This window comes from Lissotriton vulgaris, chromosome 12 (genome assembly GCF_964263255.1).
Source record: "Lissotriton vulgaris chromosome 12, aLisVul1.2, whole genome shotgun sequence".
NCBI lineage: Eukaryota > Metazoa > Chordata > Amphibia > Caudata > Salamandridae > Lissotriton > Lissotriton vulgaris.
This window is the reverse complement of record NC_141700.1, coordinates 766,253,974-766,276,743: the sequence shown is the minus strand read 5'-3', so window position 1 is coordinate 766,276,743 and position 22,770 is coordinate 766,253,974. Positions and strand designations below refer to the sequence as shown.

Genomic DNA, 22,770 nt, shown 5'->3' with positions numbered 1-22,770 from the left:
GGGTGTGCCAAGGCCTAAAAGGTTTTGCTCCATTGAATATCCTATGTTGATAGACTACCTTTACGACTTGACTGCTAAATTAAGTCTTATTCATCAACAGGTCTTTGATGCTTTGCCAAAACCTCCGGAGAGTCCAGGGCATCAGCTGAAACCCGGCGACCACGTGGTGGTCAGAAATTTTGCGAGGACAAAGAATCTTCAGCCTCGCTACATCGGCCCCTTCCAGGTCCTGCTGACGACGAGGACAGCTGTACGTGTTGCTGGTCGCAAGCACTGGATCCACGCTTCTCACGTAAAGCGTGTTCCACTGCCGCTGCCCTACGACGACTGGGTGAAGAAGGGAATTGGTGCCTCCGAATCTGAAATAACTCCGAAATTTGTCCCTTTCAGCGATGCCGATTTGATTACTGACACTTTGAAACTTGACTCTCCTCCTGAAAAGACTGCTTTGAACATTGAACATTTGTCTCCAGCATCAAAAGAAACTTTGCTATCTGCGAACTTAAACTCTACAACAGCTGCTAGTGATACACTATTTTTCCGATCAAACAGTACCAGCGAAGAAGAGATACAACCTTAGAAGCCATAAAACGGACAAATAAAGCAGGCAACTGCATATTGTGATTTTGATATATATATATATTGAACTTTTGCTTTTCAGCCAGGAAGTTTGCTATTGTTTATTGTTTTTTTAAAATTGCCTTGCCGTCTGGGTAGCCGTAGGGTCGTGGCTGTGTGCCTAGTTTGAATTTGCAGGGGTCTGACACAAGGTCGATCTTTCTGTTAGTTCTGGGAACTCCCAGGGCTGACAGAGGCATTTTCATCTACGTACACATCATCAGTGGTCGCGAGCGGATTGTAGAAGATGGAACTTCCTGCGCTGCAACGAGAAAATGTGATCTACGTTCACAGAAACAGACTTAATAGAATTCTTCACAGCAAATGTTTCTTGATGCAATGTGCCATTACATTTTTGATTGTTTTAGCAACATTGGTGGGTGGAATTGTCTTTAGCATAAATTTGATTTTTGTGCCAGTTTCTACAGTGCCTCCCCTTGATCCAGCCATTTCTACTGTTTCTTCTATACACTCTTTTCACTCATTTTCAGAACATGAGCAAGCTCGACGCTCAGAATTCATTAATAACACTTTTGTGCAGCTCTTGCACCAACACCAACTGGTAGTTAACACTACAGACTGCTGGGTGTGTGGCTTGATACCTCACACTATGGATAAAGGTATTCCCTATTTGGTCTTGCCTTACAGCTATAATGGATCATTTCAGGCCTTCCAAACCATCTTTGCTTATGCCCTTGAAACCTATCCTCCACGTCCACCACGTTCCACTAAATATAACTCTGCCAACAAAGCCTTAGTCCAGGGAATTATTGACATGGTCAAGGACGTCAATAATACTCCATCTTACCCTAGAGACGAATTGCGAGTATATTTAAGTTGGAATACTTCAGAGTATCGCCTTAGTTTAGGAGAAAGCAAGCGTAAAAGCTCAACTCCAATCTGGGTCGTACCTCACCAAGGTCAGGTCTGTTTGCAAGGTAATGGGAGAAATCTGAGAGCTCAGCTAGGGAGGAGTGAGTGCGTAGAGACTTATGTGTTTCCGGCTAACTCTTCCCCTGCCTTCCTTACTGCTAGGGGTACCTACTTCATTTGTCGAGACAGAGCTTATACATGGTTGCCTGCCGACTTCTCAGGATCATGTTATATTGCTCGATTGTTACCTCCGACATACACTGCTTCACCGGATTACCACAGAACAAGAGTAGCTAGAGGTGTTTTCAGCAAGGAAGATACCACTGGTCAGGAAGCTGGAGACTTCTTCAAAGGCTTCCTTCCGTTCTGGGGGCCTATGGCCAATAGTAGAAACATACGTCAGCTAACACGGGTAGTTGAATCTACTATTACCGAAACTGCTGGTGCCCTTAGCAATCTGACAGCTGAGCTTCAGGCGGATAGACTCATGACATTGCAGAACCGTATGGTTCTAGATGTTATACTTGCAGATCGAGGTGGGGTATGCAGAATGATCCAATCGAGCTGCTGTGTCTTTATTCCTAATAATGCTCCAACAGTTTACGAGGCGATCTCTAAGTTGCACAAGATTTCGGACTCCATACATGTAGACAAGGGAAACTGGTCCTTCATGGAGTGGGTTTGGACTCTGATCTCAGCGTGGGGATGGAAGATTCTAATGGTCATTGGTGTCATCTTAGTATTCCTATTCTCATGTTGTCTGATTATCCAGTGTGGTCCTGCTCTGTGTAGTCTTTGTGCTGCAACTTGTCTCAGAAAACCACCTGCGTTTGGAGAAAAGACACGAGAAAGGATGATGATACAACAGCATGTCACTGACCTGATGAGCATAGAACTAGATTCAGACATAGATTGAGTAATTGCCTATGTAAGGGCAAAAGGAGGGTCTGAGGTTCCGTGACGACTTGAACCCGTGTTTTCAAGTTTGTCGGAAATACATAAAAAATGGTATCAGTGAACCGCAAATGATCCATTTAGTATATCCTAGTGTTTTCGCTACGCTACGAGCAAGAGCACTCCTTCCACTGACACATTTCTGATCTACCCACGGCATCCATCTTACATCATGGCCGCCATTTTGTGGTTCCTTGCCCTCACATATGCAATAGCCTCTGATCACTGCATTCACTCCACTTTGATTAAGGACACGTAGCTTTAGCCGGAGATTCACCTCTTACATGACACGTGCACCTTAAATCAGATCACGCTGTAACTGCATGACTCGACAAAGGCTGCCTCCTCTGCCCGAGGCCAGTCCTGCCAAACTGGTCTTCGTGTCCATTGTACCTGATCATGATTAGGCGGCCGAAGCCGGTAGCCTTGCCCATTTACAACCCACAAACATCTCTTATCCCGCTTTCTATCTTCTGCACCTGGCTATGCTCCTTTCCTTCTGGGCCTTTATTAGGGGGAGGTAACGAAGTTTACGATGAGGCGGTCCGGCTCTTGAATACAATATTGACAAGGGATTGTGATGGACTGGTGGGAACCCCTCTTCGTGATGTTTGGTATCAGATATTATCGACAGTTCCTGTGTAACGCCAAATATTTATTGTTTAGAGACACAAAAGGTTTGGGAATGTACCGACATGTGAAATATTTGCCTAGAGCACAATTTTTGGTATATAAGGAGCAACCCACTTTGTACAAATCGAACAGGCTCCTGGTTACTGCCCGTGTGTAGTATCTATGACTTCTGTGTCCCTGCAGTAATAAACCTTTGGTCTTTGACGCCACCATCGAGAAGCCCGTGTTTCTGTTCATTTGTGCACCAAGGCAGGTGGGACTCCGGGGTCTTTGGGTGTTGTACCCTGACACCTCTGGACGGAACCAAAAAGTCCAGAACTCCACTCCTACTCGACCCACTTATCGCAACCTCAAGAAGGCGCCCCACCGACAGTGACCCCTAACCTCACCAGTTTCCTCACAGATCTCAGAAACTCAAAATCTTGTCAGAACTCAATCCTCCTCCCTCAGAGGATTTCAAAAAAGAGACAACCTGTCTTACACAATAAACAAGAGACAACACTGCTGCAACCCGACCTATACCTCAAAAAGGTGAATCCCCCCAAGACGCCCTCAACCCCACCCACGACTCAATGACGCAGCGACTCGCGTCACTTGAAAACCAGATAGACTCGATCTCCCGGGGCCTATCCGAAATCCTCTCTAACCTAGGTAAAGCTCGCAGATTCCACCAATCTTCTCCCTGGGTTCCCCCCACGGCCAACATCAACTGCCATAAGAGCCCCTCCCGGCCCTCAGATTCCCCTGTAACTCAACCTCAAAGACCCCCAAAGGGGCTCGGAACCTTGGCCACAAATAGCCTCTAGATCCACAGTCCCTCCCTTTAGAGCTCAAAGTCGCTCTAATACCGATACTAAACCCTTGACCTTTAGACTCACCAGAACAGAAGCAGCCATGTCCGACACGGAAGCAGCCGCTCTAGCCTCGTCCTATGATACACCACCCTCCGACTCCCCTAAATCCAAAATCCAAGTGATCACAGGTCTCCGAAAGACCTTCCCTACACAAAACCCCAGAGACCGCCCGTCCTGACCACCATACTTAGGGCGCCCTAAGAAAAGACCGCCAGCAAAAAAGAGCCTTTCACCAACTGCTTACTCATTAACTGCAGGTCGGCCTCTTTGCATGCAACAGAACTAGCAGAGGCCATCCTCTCGCATGACATTGACATTGCGTTCCTCACGGAGACCTGGCTCAATAAGCTATCCCCAACATGTTTTGACATGCTTGTACCCCCGGGCTTCCCCCTCATTAACAAAGACAGAAAAGATCAACGAGGGGGAGGGGAAGCGATCATTCATAAAGACAACATGGTCATCAAGGAAATAAACTCATATGACTACAACACATTTGAATGTCTCGCAACCAACATCAAGACCAAAAATAATGACTCCTTACTTTGTCACCTTCTCTATCATCTCCCAAGAAAAAACGCAGCATTCGGAGAACAAATATCCAACCTGATAGCTCAAGGCGCCCTCGGCGATACCAGCAATCTAATTGTTGGTGACCTGAACCTACGGTGGAATGAGACCAACAACCCGCTAATCCAATCACTATCCAGACTCCTCTGCGACAACAAGTTAACCCAGTACTGTACAGAGGAGACGCACTACAAAGGAGCCATCATGGATGTCATCATCGAGCAAAGAAACACAATCCCTATTAATCACATACTCCCCGTTGACTGGTCAGACCACCACATGATCCTTTTCCACATCAACCAGCTTACACTCTCTCAACCTCCTCTGCAAGACCCCCCAAATGGGTGAGAAACCTCTCCCAGGTTTCCATGGGAGTCCTTGAAGAAGAGATAAGCTCACTTCTGCCCGACAACATTGAGCACCTCTCCACTAATGACCTCACTGGCTGTTACAATGCCAACCTAGTATCCATGCTTGACAAAATAGCTCCCCTAAAACTCAAAAAGAGTAGAGCCATCCCATGCAGATCATGGTTCAACTCCAAACTCAACTCCGAAAGGGGAAATATAAGAGCCAAAGAAAGAAAGTGGTGAAATAACCCTATCTGTATTCTTCGCAATCAACTCAAATTAGCCCGCATAAAGCACAACAGCCACATCAAAAACAAAAAATCCAGCTTTTTCTGCTCGCCACTGGATAGTACCAAAAAACGACCTAAGGAGCTCTATAGCATCATCAGACAACAAACCTCCAAGCCCGTGCCCTCCCCTGTGCAGGCGTCCAAAGAACTATGCGACAAGTTCACCAATTTTTTCAATGATAAGATCACAAAAAATTGAACTCTCCCTGGACGGCTTCAACGCGTACCACGCAAAGAGCAGCGCGGCTGGGTCACTGGATCTTTCTCCCGGTCCCTCTCCCAATGCCTGGCTTAGTTTCCATCCTATTCAAGAAACTGAGATAATCACGCTGATCTCCACCTCCAAATCTTCAGCCCATGTCTTAGACCCCATTCCTCCCCCACTGACCAAAGAAATGAAGCACACTCTAGCTCCGCTCTGGAGCAAGATTATAAATAGCTCCCTGAAAAACAGAGTGGTTCCTGACTGCCTCAAAATGGGCCAAGTCAGCCCCCTGCTGAAAAAAGCTGGCCTAGATGCGACAGATATAAACAATTTTAGACCTGTATCGAACCACCCACTCCTCTCAAAAAAAATTGAAGGATGCGTACTTCATCAACTAACCCAGCACCTGGACAAAATCAACCTCCTGGACCCTCACCAGTCTGGCTTCAGAAAAGGCTGTAGCACAGAAACCACGATTCTCAACATTATTGCCAATATACATGGATCACTAGACTCCGACCAATGGTGCCTCCTCATCCTCCTTGACCTCTCGGCAGCATTTGATACTGTTGATCAAAAACTCCTCATAAGGGCTCTCCAAGAAAGAGCTGGTCTTGGTGAGGTAGTCCTCAAATTGTTCTCCTCTTTTCTTCACAATCATACACACACAAAAAAAAATCTTCACTTCCGACCTCCAGCAAGTCAACAGGGGAGTCCCTCAGGGCTCGGTGCTTTCACCACAACTCTTCAAAATCTGCATGGAACCTCTCTCCAAACCACTCAGAAAAGCCAACATCCACTTCCATCTCTACGCTGACGATACCCAGATCTACCTGGAAACGACCTCTCTCAAAGACATACAAAGACTTAACAATGTCTTGAAAGATGTCCAACTCTAATTGACAAGCAACCACCTGAAACTTAACCCTGATAAGACTGAGACACTCCTCATCTCAAATAAGGAAGACAATCCCCAAATTGCCGAGTGGTTAAAGGCCATCAATGCACTCAACGGGAATCTTACTCTAGCGGACTCTGTCAAATCTCTAGGCATCACTCTTGACCCAAAACTGAATATGACTAGACACATTAAGAATTCAGCCAAAAGTGCGTTCCTTAACCTCAGACTACTGAAGAAAATAAACCCCTACATTCCGCCCAATGATCTCAAACAGGCCACCCAATCTCTGGTACTGTCAAGACTGGACTATGGGAACGCAGTCCTCTCAGGAATTCCAAAGTCACATCTGGCTCCCATCAAAACAACTCTACATGCGGCTGCTAGTATGATCCCCGGTATCAAAAAATACGATCGCATCTCTCCCGCACTCAAGGAACTCATATGGCTTCCAGTGGAAATGCGGATTAGCTTCAGAACAGCCTGCCTCACCCACAAAGCCCTTCACACTGGCAAACCTGAGTACCTTGCGAAAAAACTCATTAAAGCCGGCCAGACCAGGAACTTGAGAAGCTCAAACTCCCTTCTACTCATCCCACCTAAAACTAGAAAGAAAAAACTGCAGATCGATCTTTAACTGGAAGCGCTCCCAAAATTTGGAATTCCATTCCCCCTGACATCAGAACCATTCCCTCTTTTGTAGAACTCAAATGCCAACTCAAATCCCTGCTCCTCAACTGCTCCCTAGGAAATGGATAGTGTGGGGCAAATAACAAACATCGATCTTCGCTCCAGCTCTAAGACTCCGAAGATCCTCGAAGGCAAAAATGTCCCACATTACAATGTGCTGCTCTTTTATTTCTTGTACTCCTCTGTTTTATGTTCCTCCCTTATTTTGTATCTAATGATTATCTGTATTGTACTACTGTAAAGCGCTCCGATACCCCAGGGTCTGGCCAGCGCTATAGAAAACTTCTAAATAAATAAACATCTATAGGCTGTAAACCACTTGCACACAACAATATGGCGCTCACGATTTGTGAATGAAATGTCCTTCTTCAGTTTTGGTTATTTTAAATATATGTATGCCTGTTTGTACGCCGCCCGTCGACACTGACGAAGGCTTAGGCTGAAACGCGTTTGTTGTTATTTTTGGGCACAAATTGTTTTGTTTTGCATAGAATAAAACCAGCAGTGTGTGGCAACGTTTAGTAATTTCTTTCTGATGTATATTTATATGTACACAAAAACATGTAAAACAAAATATATTTGGATAGATAGATAGATAGATAGATAGATAGATAGATAGATAGATAGATAGATAGATAGATAGATAGATAGATAGATAGACAGATAGATAGATAGATAGATAGATAGATAGATAGATAGATAGATAGATAGATAGATAGATAGATAGATAGATAGATAGATAGATAGATAGATAGATAGATAGATAGATAGATAGATAGATAGATAGATAGATAGATAGATAGATCTGATACCAGACAATACAACTGCATTGCAGGGGAAAAGGTGTGTGTTGTAATGCCCTGAGTGGTAAAGAACCACTTTGTAAAGTATAATGTTCCCTCAAAACAGACAAACATAGGAAAAAGACGAGGAATTTACCTGACAACGGAGCTCCAAGGAGGCCGCCAACACTCTCAAGCATCTGCAGCAAGCCTAAGCCTCCCAGAAGTTGTCTGATGCCTACGAGCTGCGGCACGAGAGAGAACACAACAGGGGTCATTGCACCGGCACCCAGCCCATACAACAAGCTGATGATCAAAAGGGCATGGTAGCTTTGTCCCAAGGGGATTGCGATCAGGCTCAGACCCGTGAGCGCGGTCCAGAACGTCAGCAGGTGCTGTAATTTGAAGGTCCCTTTGTCAGCCAGCCAACCAGAGAGGAGCCGTCCACAGATGTCGATGATGGCAGCTGCAGACATGAGGAAGGCAGCCTGGTACTCACTGAAGCCCTGAACTCGGGCGTGCGCCACCAGGTGCACATAGGGGATGAAGTAGCCAGTGTTGATGAGGAGAATGGCCAAGACGTATCTCATGAAGGGCCAGTGGGAGAGCAAGGGTAAGCCGAAGAGCACAGAGCACTGCCTGCACCGACTAGTGTCAGTGTCCTCTGCCTGGGCCAGGTCCTCTTTCAGGGTCAGAGGTCGAAGCAAGGCACCGCAGACCAAGAGGTTCAAGGTGATGCCAGAAACGATGATCAGGGCTCCTCGCCAACTGTAGGAGTCCACCAAATACTGGAAAAGAGGTGAAAACGCAAAGGAGGAAATACCCACGCCTGTGAAGGCCAATCCGGTGGCCAAGGTCCTCTTCTTCTTGAAGTATCGAGCAACGGCTCCAATGGAAGGGGTGAACACCAGGGCGTAGCCTATGCCTAGAAAGAGAGAAACACAGGGGCTAGTTAGCAAATTCACATGAGACTGAGCTCTACCTCACTAGCTCTCCAAGGGCCAGCCTGGATCACTGGGATCACACCTCTACAAAAGAGTGAATGTCATGGGTACAATGGTAGACCTTGATGTGAAGTGCAGTTTTTGGGTCCATTTAAAAAAATTTGCTTGTGGGAGGAAAGAGGCAAGATTTGCATAAGCATCCCATTGGTGGTGCTAAATCACTATGGAAAATTGATTTTTTTGAAGTTGATTGCATGGCCATCAGACAGCAAAGTGCTTCTTTACTTGGACACAGAAACCTCTGCTGCTGAAAGTCTGAGTGTAGTGTCTGGTTTCCTGTGATGTGCAATATGTGGCTAAGATCACACAACTTTTTGAGAAGCTTTTGAAACCAAGTAATGTCCATAAAGACAGAGCACAAAAGTAATTCCTTCTTAAGTCTAAGGTAGAAAAATAGAATTATGCAGCAGTGGGATACCAAATCATGTGGTAACACTGTCGTAATTATGCAGTATAGGAAGGCAAATTATGCAGCAATATGTTGCACTTATGTCCCTTAAAATAAAGCTGTGCAGAACAGAGTAGCCCAGTTCATATTTATTAGGTACATATCTCACATGCAGGTTCTTTAGGAAACAAGACACAAGACTTTAAAAAGAGAGGTAGGGTGTTTGTGATTCATGACATAACTGCAGCTGTGTCTTGAAATAAGAAAAGCTGAAGTGAGATGCAACAATGTGAAGGGATGTGCAGAGGGATGCAACAATGTGAAGTGATGAGTAGAATATGCAAAAATGTGAAGTGATGTGCAGAATGATGAAACAATGTGAAGTTGTGTGCAGAGGGGTGCAACAATGTGAAGTGATGTGCAGAGGGATGCAACAATGTGAAGTGATGTGCAGAATGATGCAACAATGTGAAGTGATGTGCAGAGGGATGCAACAATGTGAAGTGATGTGCAGAATGATGAAACAATGTGAAGCGGTGTGCAGAATGATTAAACAATGTGAAGTGATGTGCAGAATGATGCAACAATGTGAAGTGATGTGCAGAGGGATGCAACAATGTGAAGTGATGTCCAGAGGGATGCAGCAATGTGAAGTGATGTGCAGAATGATGCAACAATGTGAAGAGATGTGCAGAATGATGCAACAATGTGAAGTGATGTACAGAGGGATGCAATAATGTGAAGTGATGTGCAGGGAGATGCAACAATGTGAAGTGATGTGCAGAATGATGCAACAATGTGAAGGGATGTGCAGAGGGATGCATAATTGTGAAGTGATGTGTAGAATGATGCGACAATATGAAATGATGTGCAGAATGATATAACAATGTGAAGTGATGTGCAGAGGGATGCAACAATGTGAAGGGATGTGCAGAGGGATGCAACATTGTGAAGTGATGTGCAAAATGATGCAACAATGTGAAGTGATGTGCAGAATGATGCAACAATGTGAAGCGATGTGCAGAATGATGATACAATGTCAAGGGATGTGCAGAGGGATGCAGCAATGTCACATGATGTGCAGAGGGATGCAACAATGTGAAGTGATGTGTAGGGAGATGGAACAATGTGAAGTGATGTGCAGAATGATGCAACAATGTGAAGTGATGTGTAAAGGGATGGAACAATGTGAGGTGATGTGCAGAATGATGCAACAATGTGAAGTGATGTGCAGAGGGATGCAACAATGTGAAGTGATGTGCAGAATGATGAAACAATGTGAAGCGGTGTGCAGAATGATTAAACAATGCGAAGTGGTGTGCAGAATGATGCAACAATGTGAAGTGATGTGTAGAGGGATGCAACAATGTGAAGTGATGTGCAGAGGGATGCAGCAATGTGAAGTGATGTGCAGAATGATGCAACAATGTGAAGAGATGTGCAGAATGATGCAACAATGTGAAGTGATGTGCAGAGGGATGCAACCATGTGAAGTGATGTGCAGGGAGATGGAACAATGTGAAGTGATGTGCAGAATGAATCAACAATGTGAAGCGATGTGCAGAATGATGATACAATGTAAAGGGATGTGCAGAGGGATGCAGCAATGTCACATGATGTGCAGAGGGATGCAACAATGTGATGTGATGTGCAGGGAGATGGAACAATGTGAAGTGATGTGCAGAATGATGATACAATGTGAAGTGATGTGCAGAGGGATGCAACAATGTGAAGTGATGAGTAGAATATGCAAAAATGTGAAGTGATGTGCAGAGGGATGCAACAATGTGAAGTGATGTGCAGAGGGATGCAACAATGTGAAATGATGTGCAGAATGATGCAACAATGTGAAGTGATGTGCAAAGGATGCAACAATGTGAAGTGATGTGCAGAATGATGTGAAGTGATGTGCAGAATGATGAAACAATATGAAGTGATGTGCAGAGGGATGCAGCAATGTGAATTGATGTGCAGAGGGATGCATCAATGTGAAGTGAGGTGCAGAGGGATACAACAATGTGAAGTGATGAGTAGAATATGCCACAATGTAAAGTGATGTGCAGATGGATGCAACAATGTGAAGTGATGTGCAGAATGATGAAACAATGTGAAGTGATGTGCAGAATGATGTGAAGTAATGTGCAGAATGATGAATCAATGTGAAGTGATGTGCAGAGGGATGCAGCAATGTGAAGTGATGAGTAGAATATGCAACAATGTAAAGTGATGTGCAGATGGATGCAACAATGTGAAGTGATGTACAGAGGGAATCAATAAAGTGAAGTGATGTGCAGGGAGATGCAACAATGTGAAGTGATGTGCAGAATGATGCAACAATGTGAAGGGATGTGCAGAGGGATGCATAATTGTGAAGTGATGTGCAGAATGATGCAACAATGTGAAGTGATGTGCAGAGGGATGCAACAATGTGAAGTGATGTGCAGAGGGATGCAACAATGTGAAATGATGTGCAGAGGGATGCAACATTGTGCAATGATGTGCAGAGGGATGCAACAATGTCAAGTGATGTGCAGAATGATGCAACAATGTCAAGTGATGTGCAGAGGGAAGCAACAATGTGAAGTGATGTGCAGAATGATGCAACAATGTGAAGTAATGTGCAGAGGGATGCAACAATGTTAAGTGATGTGCTGAATGATGCAACAATGTGAAGTGATGTGCAGAGGGATGCAACAATGTGATGTTATGCGCTGAATGATGCAACAATGTGAAGTGATGTGCAGAATGATGCAACAATGTGAAGTGATGTGCAGAGGGATGCAACGATGTGAAGTGATGTGCTGAATGATGAAACATTGTGAAGTGATGTGCAGAGGGATGCAACGATGTGAAGTGATGTGCTGAATGATGAAACATTGTGAAGTGATGTGCAGAGGGATGCAACATTGTGAAGTGATGTGGAGGGAGATGCAACAATGTGACATGATGTCCAGAGGGATGCAACAATGTGAAGTGATGTGCAGAATGATGCAACAATGTGAAGTGATGTGTAGAATGATGCAACAATAAGAAGTGATGTTCAGAGGGATGCAACAATGTGAAGTGATGTGCAGAGGGATGCAACAATGTGAAGTTATGCGCTGAATGATGCAACAATGTGAAGTGATGTGCAGAATGATGCAACAATGTGAAGTGATGTGCAGAGGGATGCAACAATGTGAAGTGATGTGCTGAATGATGAAACATTGTGAAGTGATGTGCAGACGGATGCAACATTGTGAAGTGATGTGCAGAGGGATGCAACAATGTGAAGTGATGTGCAGAGGGATGCAACAATGTGAAGTGATGTGCAGAGGGATGCAACAATGTGAAGTGATGTGCAGAGGGATGCAACAATGTGAAGTGATGTGCTGAATGATGAAACATTGTGAAGTGATGTGCAGAGGGATGCAACATTGTGAAGTGATGTGCATCAGCACAGCTCAACTGTAGCTGATGACGGAGCGGTTCCGTCATCAGCAGGGGAGGGGTTAATAATCTGGGTGCCCTTTTCTTCCAGTTGGCATGCTTTTATTTAAAATGAGAAAGCAAGACAAAGTAGTAGATAAGGAAAGAGACATAGAGAGAGGAATGTGTGCATGTGTTGGAATGCATGCAAGTGTGTCAATCTGGTGGCAGAAATTGGTCTTGTTAGTATTAAATTAAGGTAGACTATGCAAGGTAAGATTGGGCCAGACCAGCCCCAAGGGAGAAAAAGGCAATGCCTGCCCATCTCTGGCATGTCTGCACTCAAATTCTGACCAGCTGCATTTCCCTGGTTGAAGCATTTACCTGTGGGCTTACAGCTAGGGAGAGGCCAGGAGTTAGGGACAGAGTTAATGTGACACTCTTCTTCATTTCTCTAGCTGTAGTACATTCTAGCAGGGCAGAGGTGTCAGGGAGGTTCTGGGAGTGCTCAGAAAGGGTGCAGTGAGACAGAGACAACATGAATCCATGTTCTGTGCTGTGTGAAGTTCAATCACTGAATGTGGATTGGTAGGAGGGGAAAGGTTCAGGCACTCGACACCTCTCTGTGCCTGCGGGAGGACTCACCTGACAGAAGCCCGATGCATAAGTAGAGGTGCATCAGTCCGGTGGCAAAGGACCCCAGGAACATGCCGAGGCTGGACAAGAATCCCCCAACCATCACCACAGGGCGAGCGCCATACCGAGTGCTGAGGGCACTGGCAAGAGGACCTGTAATAAGAAAGAAACATCAGGGCTGCAGAGTAAACCATGGGGGTCCCATATCACACGTAAAGGCCATGCATTGCAGCACAAGGGTGCAGATCACACCACGGTGTCACGGATCATATCATCGGGACATATACCAGATCCCATGGCCACGTATCGCATCACGGAATCATAGAGTGGACAATGTACAACAGTCACATAGTGTAATTCTTCATCACACAGTTGGGCCAGGTTTCACAACAGTAGGGTCACCAATTATACCGCATGGGTGTACATTATACCAAGAGGTAGACCATACCCATGGAGGTCCCACAGTATGGTGGCACCAGACTCCATAAATACAGAGTCACATAACACTCGCTGGTGTATCTTATCAGATGCCGAGGACCAGTTATCGCACCACAGAGACAGCGTTCTCTTCCACAGCTATCATATATTCACTGACTCATCCCACTATTGCGGCTTAGTACTATACCCTCTACGACGCTGATGACGGCTTCCAGCCGTCATGAGTCACGGTGGGCGTAAGCTGATGACGGCCGGGAGCCGCCATGACCACGCCCGCAGTTGGAATGCTCAGCACTGCGGCGGAATTCACGCCGCAGTGATGAGGTTAACTCAGGGACCGCTTATGAAGCTACTGAGAAGTATCACAACACAAGGGTCAGGCGCAACACAACAGGTGAACATATCCCAGCCAGGCGAATGGTTGGGGGCTACATTGAATTAAAGACCACATGGCAAGCCGAACCATGGTTATCCATTATCCCTAATGCTGACCATTGGTTTTTATTAAGCGGTTCTTGGCTGGATGTTACACTGTCCTTTGGCAGTGCCCAAAGGGTGAACTCAGGTTACAAATCTAGAACTTTGTGGCTGCGACAAAGTATCTCCACAGGACATACCTCACTTTATTATGTTCTGTGTTTTTGTGGCAATCTGTGTAGGATTTGTATAAGGCCCCTGCTGCATAGCTTTAACTTTAAGAAGTTCAACCTGCTTTGTTGCATTTCCAAATGCTGCACAGCGAACAAGTCTGTTTTTCAATAGTGTCCTTCCTAAGAGGAGCCATTAACAAAGACAGAGGAGGGAGGTTCTAGAAACACACTTTTTTATTTACTGAACTTTTTATTCATGTACACTTATAAAATATTCTTTGGTTGAGTACAATTCCCGTACTTTAACTGTCTTGTCACGATGAATTGTAATTATTTTATTTTGCATTTATGATTTTTTTTATGTTTTGGTTTTAACCGAATAGAGATTCTTGACTAACAATAGCATGACTGGAGGACAGAACAGACTAGGAGGACACTTTGGTTACTAGGCGGTCACAATTCAGGGGTTTTTCTGCACCCAATGAGTGCAGGTGTTACTGCACCAGGGTGTTAGCAGCATACTCTAGAGACATATGTTACAAAAGGATTATGCCACAGGTAGGAGTAGAACATCTACTCGAGCGGCAGAAAGAAGCTGTGCCCTCTTGCGCTGCCCATGGTGCAGTTTGCACTGATTTTCCAGTGCAGGACAAATACCCACCGCTAAAATCAGAGTGAATGGCTGACCCGACACATTACGTCGCTAGCGGAGCGCCGAGTAGCGTGCCGTAGTTTTTCAGTCACTTTGCGGAGTTCCTTGTAACAGACTTTGCAAATTCCGCCCAGGACTAAATTTGACAAGTGACCTCTTAGAATTCTTGTTATGTGTTTGTATACCTACAAGAGACTTCCTATGACATACTGCGCTTTAGTGGCTTATAGTAAACACTACATTGAATGCCAGCATTTGTAGAGTGCACAGCTACCTCCAACGGAAGTGTCCTGGCGCTGTCTGAATACCGCTTAGGAACCCTTCCTGGCTTTTCCCTGTGAAATGTCCACTCCCAGGCACCCCCAAGGTGAAGCCAGGCATCCCAGAGCTGTTGGGGCCGTTGAGGAGATTAAGCAAGCTATTGCCCAGAGTTGCAGAGTGTGACCCATGATTAGAATAGGCACTGAGGCGAGAATTATCAGGTCCGAGGAAATTGAGCCCAGGACCCGCCGAGGCGGGAATTGAACCCTGGTCCCGGGCCAGACCTCTGCATCAGGGTCTGCCGCTCTAACCATTGAGCCACACTTCTCCAGCTACAAATTGTGAAGATTGAGATAAGCTTCGGGGAAGGGAAGATATTTATAGATTTATGAAATGACACCCCTTCTTAAGTTGTTAGACAGAAAACAGAATTGGACTTCTGCCTAATAGTCAAACTGGCTGTTAGTCTAAATGAGGAACAGAAAGTTAAAAGCTTGAGTATACAAAAAATGAAACAAGAAGACAAAAACAGAAATATTTAATTCTTCACCAGACATGTCCAATGCTTTAGGAGCAGCGCATGTGGATGGTAGCATGTGGATTTTAATGGGTGATTTTAATTCTAACTTGTTTAGAAACGAAAGTAATGAAGAGGGAAATTTAGAGGATGAGAATGCTTGGAACAGTCCTACTACAATCGTATGCCAAGGCAGAGAAAAGATATAAAGGGCACAGACTTAATGACGGCTAGCCACAGCCTGCGTTTCAGGGTGGTTTCCAAATGATCAAACACACAAGTGGTTTTACGTTATACTCTGTCGCAGGGGAACATTTTTTTTTTAAATAGTAACATTGTTTGGTAGGGACCACCTATGAAAACAGTATTGGTTGGTCCTGTTGATATAGAACTCACCTGCAATGTGAGATGAGAAATAAAGAAAATACACTTCCTTACAACTTTCTTCAAAACAAATATAGAACCCATCAAAAAGGTGAGATAGAAAATAAACAAAATACACTTCCTTACAACTTTCTTCAAAACAAATATAGATCCCGTCCACAAGGTGAGATAGAAAATAAACAAAATACACTTCCTTACAACTTTCTTTAAGACAAATATAGAACCCATCAACAAGTTGAGATAGAAAATAAACAAAATACACTTCCTTACAACTTTCTTCAAAACAAATATAGATCCCGTCAACAAGGTGAGATAGAAAATAAACAAAATACACTTCCTTACAACTTTCTTTAAGACAAATATAGAACCCATCAACAAGGTGAGATAGAAAATAAACAAAATACACTTCCATACAACGTACTTCAAAACAAATATAGAACCCATCCACAAGGTGAGATAGAAAATAAACTAAATACACTTCCTTACAACTTTCTTCAAAACAAATATAGAACTCATCAAAAAGGTGAGATAGAAAATAAACAAAATACACTTCCTTACAACTTTCTTCAAAACAAATATAGATCCCGTCAACAAGGTGAGATAGAAAATAAACAAAATACACTTCCTTACAACTTTCTTTAAGACAAATATAGAACCCATCAACAAGGTGAGATAGAAAATAAACAAAATACACTTCCTTACAACTTTCTTCAAAACAAATATAGATCCCGTCAACAAGGTGAGATAGAAAATAAACAAAATACACTTCCTTACAACTTTCTTTAAGACAAATATAGAACCCATCAACAAGGTGAGATAGAAAATAAACAAAATACACTTCCGTACAACGTACTTCAAAACAAATATAGAACCCATCAACAAGGTGAGAAAGAAAATAAACTAAATACACTTCCTTACAACTTTCTTCAAAACAAATATAGATCCTGTCAACAAGGTGAGATAGAAAATAAACAAAATACACTTCCTTACAACTTTCTTTAAGACAAATATAGAATCCATCAACAAGGTGAGATAGAAAATAAACAAAATACACTTCCTTAAAACTTTCTTCAAAACAAATATAGATCCGTCAACAAGGTGAGATAGAAAATAAACAAAATACACTTCCTTACAACTTTCTTTAAGACAAATATAGAACCCATCAACAAGGTGAGATAGAAAATAAACAAAATACACTTCCTTACAACTTACTTCAAAACAAATATAGAACCCATCAACAAGGTGAGACAGAAAATAAACAAAATACACTTCCTTACAACTTACTTCAAAACAAATATAGAACCCGTCAACAAGGTGAGATAGAAAATAAACAAAATACACTTCCTTACAACTTTCTTCAAAACAAATATAGAACCCGTCAACAAGGTGAGATAGAAAATAAACAAAATACACTTCCTTACAACTTTCTTTAAGACAAATATAGAAACCATCCACAAAGTGAGATGGGAAATAAATAAAATACACTTCCTTACAACTTTCTTTAAGACAAATATAGAAACCATCAACAAAGTGAGTTGGGAAATAAATAAAATACACTTCCTTACAACTTTCTTCAAAACATTTATAGAAGGAATCAAAAATAAGGATGTGTGGAAAACGAATATAGAGGTAACATGACCAGCAGCAGCACAATCCTTGCTGACTGTGTTTAAGGTTCATTCCAGAGCAAAAGAGGCAGGGGAGCTGAGGAAACATTAATCTAGCTCCAAATAGATTAGGACCTTAAAGAGCGAAATAAAGAAGGTAATGAGAAAAGATAGGTTTTGAAAAACTATTCATACAATAACCTAAGAAAGAAGGACAATCCTGGCTACCTATACAAAGAGTCTCTATCAGGAAAGGCATATATTAGTTGAGCAAAGTTAGATAAATGTATTTGAAAAAAGATGCCTGTAAATTCTGAAGACTAGTAAACCATTCGTTGGGGCAAGAAAACAGGGAAGGAATGAACTGTGCCCTTGCAGTCGAGTGGTCAATTTAGAATAGAGCAGCACAATGCTACAAAAAATCAAGCATAACACAGCACCCATATAGGCCAGAGGCTTGCTTCACAAAGGAGGTCTGACTATTCTGAGTGCCATGAGAAGAGATAGTGGTCCTGTTCCAAAAGGTCTCACTGCAGCAATGTTCAAGTCAGATCCTGCCCATTGGATCCTCACCGCCTCTTTAGAAAGTGTTTGTAAAGTAATTCTGTACCCGGTAGTTGACAAGGATTGTGTTTACTGGCTATTCATGTAATAAATGTTCTTTTCCCTCTCCTGCCAACTACTGAATGAAGGATTCCCTTGTTAAATATTGAGGTCAAATGGTTTGTAAAATGACTCCACAAAGAAGTGAAGCACTGGGCCATCAGTAAAGGTGTTAACCCATATTCTCACAGAGAGTTTTAGAGAGGTCGCACCACAGAAGAACATGTATTAGCTCTCTCAGTGATCATTCATAACATTGGTATTATTAAAGACAATCTTCTCTACTCGGCATTCATTGACTTGGCAACTACATTAAATTGTATCAATAGAGGGATCACAGTGCTTTTTTAGAATGCTATTCTCTCGCTTTACTTGCAGACATGGGTAAGGGCAAGACTTTTGGCGGGACTGATGGGGTCAGAGGAAATCTATACCCATAAAAGCCTTAAGCAGAGCTGCACACTTGTGCCTTTACTCTTTAATTTATATTAGTCAGACCTGGGTGATGCCTTGGGTGCAGTTAAGATTCACTCCCTCACATTAGGGCAACAGAGCTTAGCCAAACGTCTGTATGCAGATGACACTGTGCTCTTAAATAAAACTGCAAAAGGTCTGCAAAAAGATTTTAATTCTTTATTCAGCAAACAAATCAAGAATGAATATGGCAAAAACAAAAATAGTAATCTTTGGAAGAAAGTTAATAAAAAAAGGTCAACAGCAGCCAGAAAAGTTGTCCCTCGAGCAAATTAACAGTTAGAAACATTTAGGGCTTTGGCCTGAGTAAAGGTGTGGCTCTTCACTACATCTAGTGACCTTGAAGGATAAGACCCTCTCTTTAGAGACCAACCTCTTGCCTGTTCAATAAGATATAAGGCTCTGCTCTCTCTACAATGCTACAGGTAGTGGCAGGTAAATGTTTTCCCACTCTGACAAGTGGTGCAATAGCTTTTCACTGGAATTTAGCAGGGTGGTAGGATCGAGCATAATGCCAGATACAAACTATTGTTTCAACTGCCAGACTTAACACCTCAAGCACAGGTGTGTCTGGAGTTTAAGTTGTGGAGGCAGTTTTACATTATGCAGGCAGCAGTTATAGCATATTGAGCTAAAATGAGAGAAGCCCTGTATTAACATTGAAGGTAGTATTATGGAACGTTTCCTTGAATGGGAGGAACTCATGAAGTATATATTTGGATGAAGCTTTAAAAATATTACAATTTGAAGAGGTCACGAAAAAACCCTGCCATTACCCTAAACACAACATTTTGCAATGAAGCAAGCAGAAATTATATCATATCATATCATGAGAAATTGGAAAAACCTGGAAGAAAGATAACATGCATGATTGTTTCAAACCTCATTTAGAAATAATGTAAAGCAGCCATTCTCCTATCTCCCCCATATTTCAAACAAAAGCATTTAATATTGTAGCCCTAGAGCCTGACATAGCGGGCTCTGCCGGCCACTGAGCCGAAGGCGAGGGCCTTTAACAAGGGAGCGGGCCTTTAATGGCTGGGAGAGCCAGTTGCGGGGGCTCTAGGGTTATAATATTAAATGCCCACTGTGTGTACCTGAGTTGGTCCTAAATGCTGTATGCAATAGGTATTGGTTATGGAGAAAGGGAAGGGGAGAAGGTAGAAAGGGGCCTCAATCAGACTTCCATCGCATTGCATCTTGTCTCTTTAGATTCTTGAATGGCTGTCTTTCATCAGTAGATTTACGACATTCGAATGAGACTAGCCCACATGCAGGGCTCCTTCCTCACTTCTATGCAAGTGTATCTGATCTTCAAAGAGGGCAATATTTGTGATTGTTGAACATCTTTGACAGACATTTAACATGTCTGTTTGACAATCAAACCAACAGTTAAAGTCATACTCTTTAAAAAATATTCTGAGCCTATTGTTGGCATAATTGGGGTTAAAAAGTGCTGTTCCCCACTAAAAATTAACTGGACACAGCTTTGATTACTGATCAAAAAGACCCAAAAAGAGTGACGGTCAGCATGAATTTTGGGGAGCTCCCCCCTCTCTTACATGCGACTGTCGAAGGGATTGCCAGCACCCCCCGTTCTTACTTGCGGCCAATGCAGGTATCGCCAGCACCCCCCTTACCTGCCGCTGTCGCAGGGATTGCCAGCACCCTCGCTCTTACTTGAGGGCGTAGAGGGCAGCAAATGCAGGTATCGCCAGCACCCCCCCCCCTTACCTCCGGCTGTCACGGGGCGGCAAACGCTGGGACTGCCAAGGGCGGCAAAAGGTCTAGCTACGCCACTGACCCACAAACATTGCAGCAGAGACTCCAGGAGGTTCAGCCTATGCCATACCTTGGTACCAGTACCTCTTGTGACTCTACACTTACCTATGAATCCGATATTCTTGTAAATAGGAGTAAATAGGGGTGGGTGGAAGTTCAAATTCCGTCTGCGGAATTTGAGTAATTTAGCAATTCAGTGTTACTATTTAATTACTAATTAATTCCAAAGTTCCATCAGTGGAATTAAATCAGCAGTGTAATGGTACTCTAACAGGGCTGAGAAAGAGCAGTCCCTCTATGTTGAAGCCCCACTGCAGTTAAACTTTAATCTGCAGTGAGTTTTATACAAAGAGGCACGGCCCCCTCTCCCAGCACTGTTTGATTACCACTGCAGTGCATTGCATACCTCTTGGTGCCCTTACCTATGTATGTGAGAGCACCAATGGGTATGCCCCTCACTAGAGTGCACTGCATACCGTTGGGGCCCTTACATAAGTATGCAAGGGCACCGAGGGGTATGAACTGGAGTGGATACTTATATTTAGATAAGCGGTACAAAAGGGGGTGGTGATGGACGGAGCATCTGAATCAATCAAACACTCACACCCAGTCAAAAGATCTGGGTTTAATCCATCACAGTTCTTTAGCCCACTCTGCCACCCCAGTTCAGACATGGCTATATGCAAATCAGTCTGACCCTGTGCCTCATGGGAACAGTCCAGCCCGAACTGCCAAGCCATGTCTTCCCTGGACCGGAAACAAGCTTCCGAGGACCGGTTTCTGGCATTCCAGCCGTCTTCAGCCCGGCCCGCTTGAACCCAGTGGCAAAGTGAGCATTCCCCTCAAGCCTTGCACATGTCTGTTGAGTTCACCAAAGCTGTAAGTGGCTGTGATGTAACAGTCGCGTGGGGAAAATAATTTGCTGTGACATGGTAATGGGGAAACTGTGGCATTGATCTAACCCATCACAAACATGCATTGTATTTAATAATGGTTGCTGCAGTGTGTGCATGAATGGCCTTGTTTCATTTTTTAATTTGTAGGTTTTTACGTATGTTTCATACTAAATGCATACAGTGAAGTGAAGGTGGTGTCAAATTGTAATCAGACTGCGTGACAGTCACTTGCAGAGACATTTCAAAAAGCACTAAGCTTTCTTTTTTCAGGGCAGGTAGTGTAGGAAAGTCAAAGAAGGACGCTAAAACGGTTGTAGTTAGAGACGGAGTTTATTAGATGCTCACGTCTTAAAGATCAGGCCAGTAATGCCAGTCCAACAGTTGTGTTACAAGCATCACATTCTAGGTGTTTCAAAACATAACATGAAGCAAAGAACACGAGCTTGTCACGAGCATCCAGACATGCCTGAACGCTCGTGACAGCTCGAGTCAACAGGAATACATTTCCAACACACCTTCCCCCCTTAAAGGAAAAGAAAAAAAAAAAACACAAAAAAAAACAAGATCAATTCATCACAAAATCATTAAACCTGGCAGGTAAGCGATGTGAGCGAACGGCTCTGGTGTTGTCAGGATCACACACAGCTTGAGGGCATTCCCCATTATCACTCATGTGAGAGCACTCGCCATTATCACTCATTCTTCCAACATCATAAAAAACACTGCTGTCCGAATCTTCCATCAATTGAAAAGGACCATTAAACAAGGAAACCCTGCTCAAGTTCCAGACAGAACCACCATCAAGCCTAACAGCATTTCTAAAAACTTCGACAACCTTCTTGGGGCTTGACCAAACAGGAAAACCTTTACTCACACCCTCTTTCTTCTTAATGCGAACAAGGTCGCCCACCTTGATAGAACGACTAGACGTAGAACCAGTTCTTTTGACCATATCGCGTTTCATCTTTTCCTTATATGACTGAACCCTGTGTAGAACCGCTTCAAAATCAACTTTAGAACAATTTTCAAAACCAGCTAAATTCTTTTTTAGCCACCAAGGAACTAACTTAGTGCTGGGCTTCCGCCCTCTCAAAAGCTCAAAAGGGGTAACCAAAGTCACAGAATTGGGAGAAGTTCTATAAGCCAATAACATAGACTGCAAAGCATTCCTCCAGTTTAGATTACCTTTAATAGAAAGCTGAATGGCTTCTTTTACCACACGGTTGAAGCGCTCAACCTGACCGTTCGCTTCAGGGTGGAAAACTGCAATCTTCTTATGAACAATACCACATTTGGCAAAGAAAAGCTCTGTCTCCTTACTCACGAACTGTGGGCCATTGTCAGTCACAATCTCCTGGGGAATCCCTTCCCTACAAAAAGTCTCATCCAGGAATTCTATAACTTGACTCGAGG

At 43.5% G+C, this 22,770-nt stretch overlaps 1 protein-coding gene across 3 annotated transcripts in view; it reads right to left on the bottom strand.

Moving 5' to 3' along the window:
* The window catches only part of LOC147678637 (monocarboxylate transporter 13-like), a 220,549-nt gene that overhangs the window by 51,867 nt on the left and 145,912 nt on the right, over nt 1-22,770 (bottom strand). For all 3 annotated transcript variants that reach the window (XR_015302483.1, XR_015302484.1, XM_086946085.1), the window contains exons 3-4: nt 13,163-13,306; nt 7,875-8,642 (exon numbers count right to left, since the gene is read on the bottom strand). Coding sequence is in view for 1 of the 3 variants with exons in the window: in XM_086946085.1 (XP_086802211.1) it covers nt 7,875-8,642; nt 13,163-13,306 (912 nt within the window). In the remaining 2 variants the exon portion in view is untranslated. The remainder of the gene's footprint in view (nt 1-7,874; nt 8,643-13,162; nt 13,307-22,770) is intronic.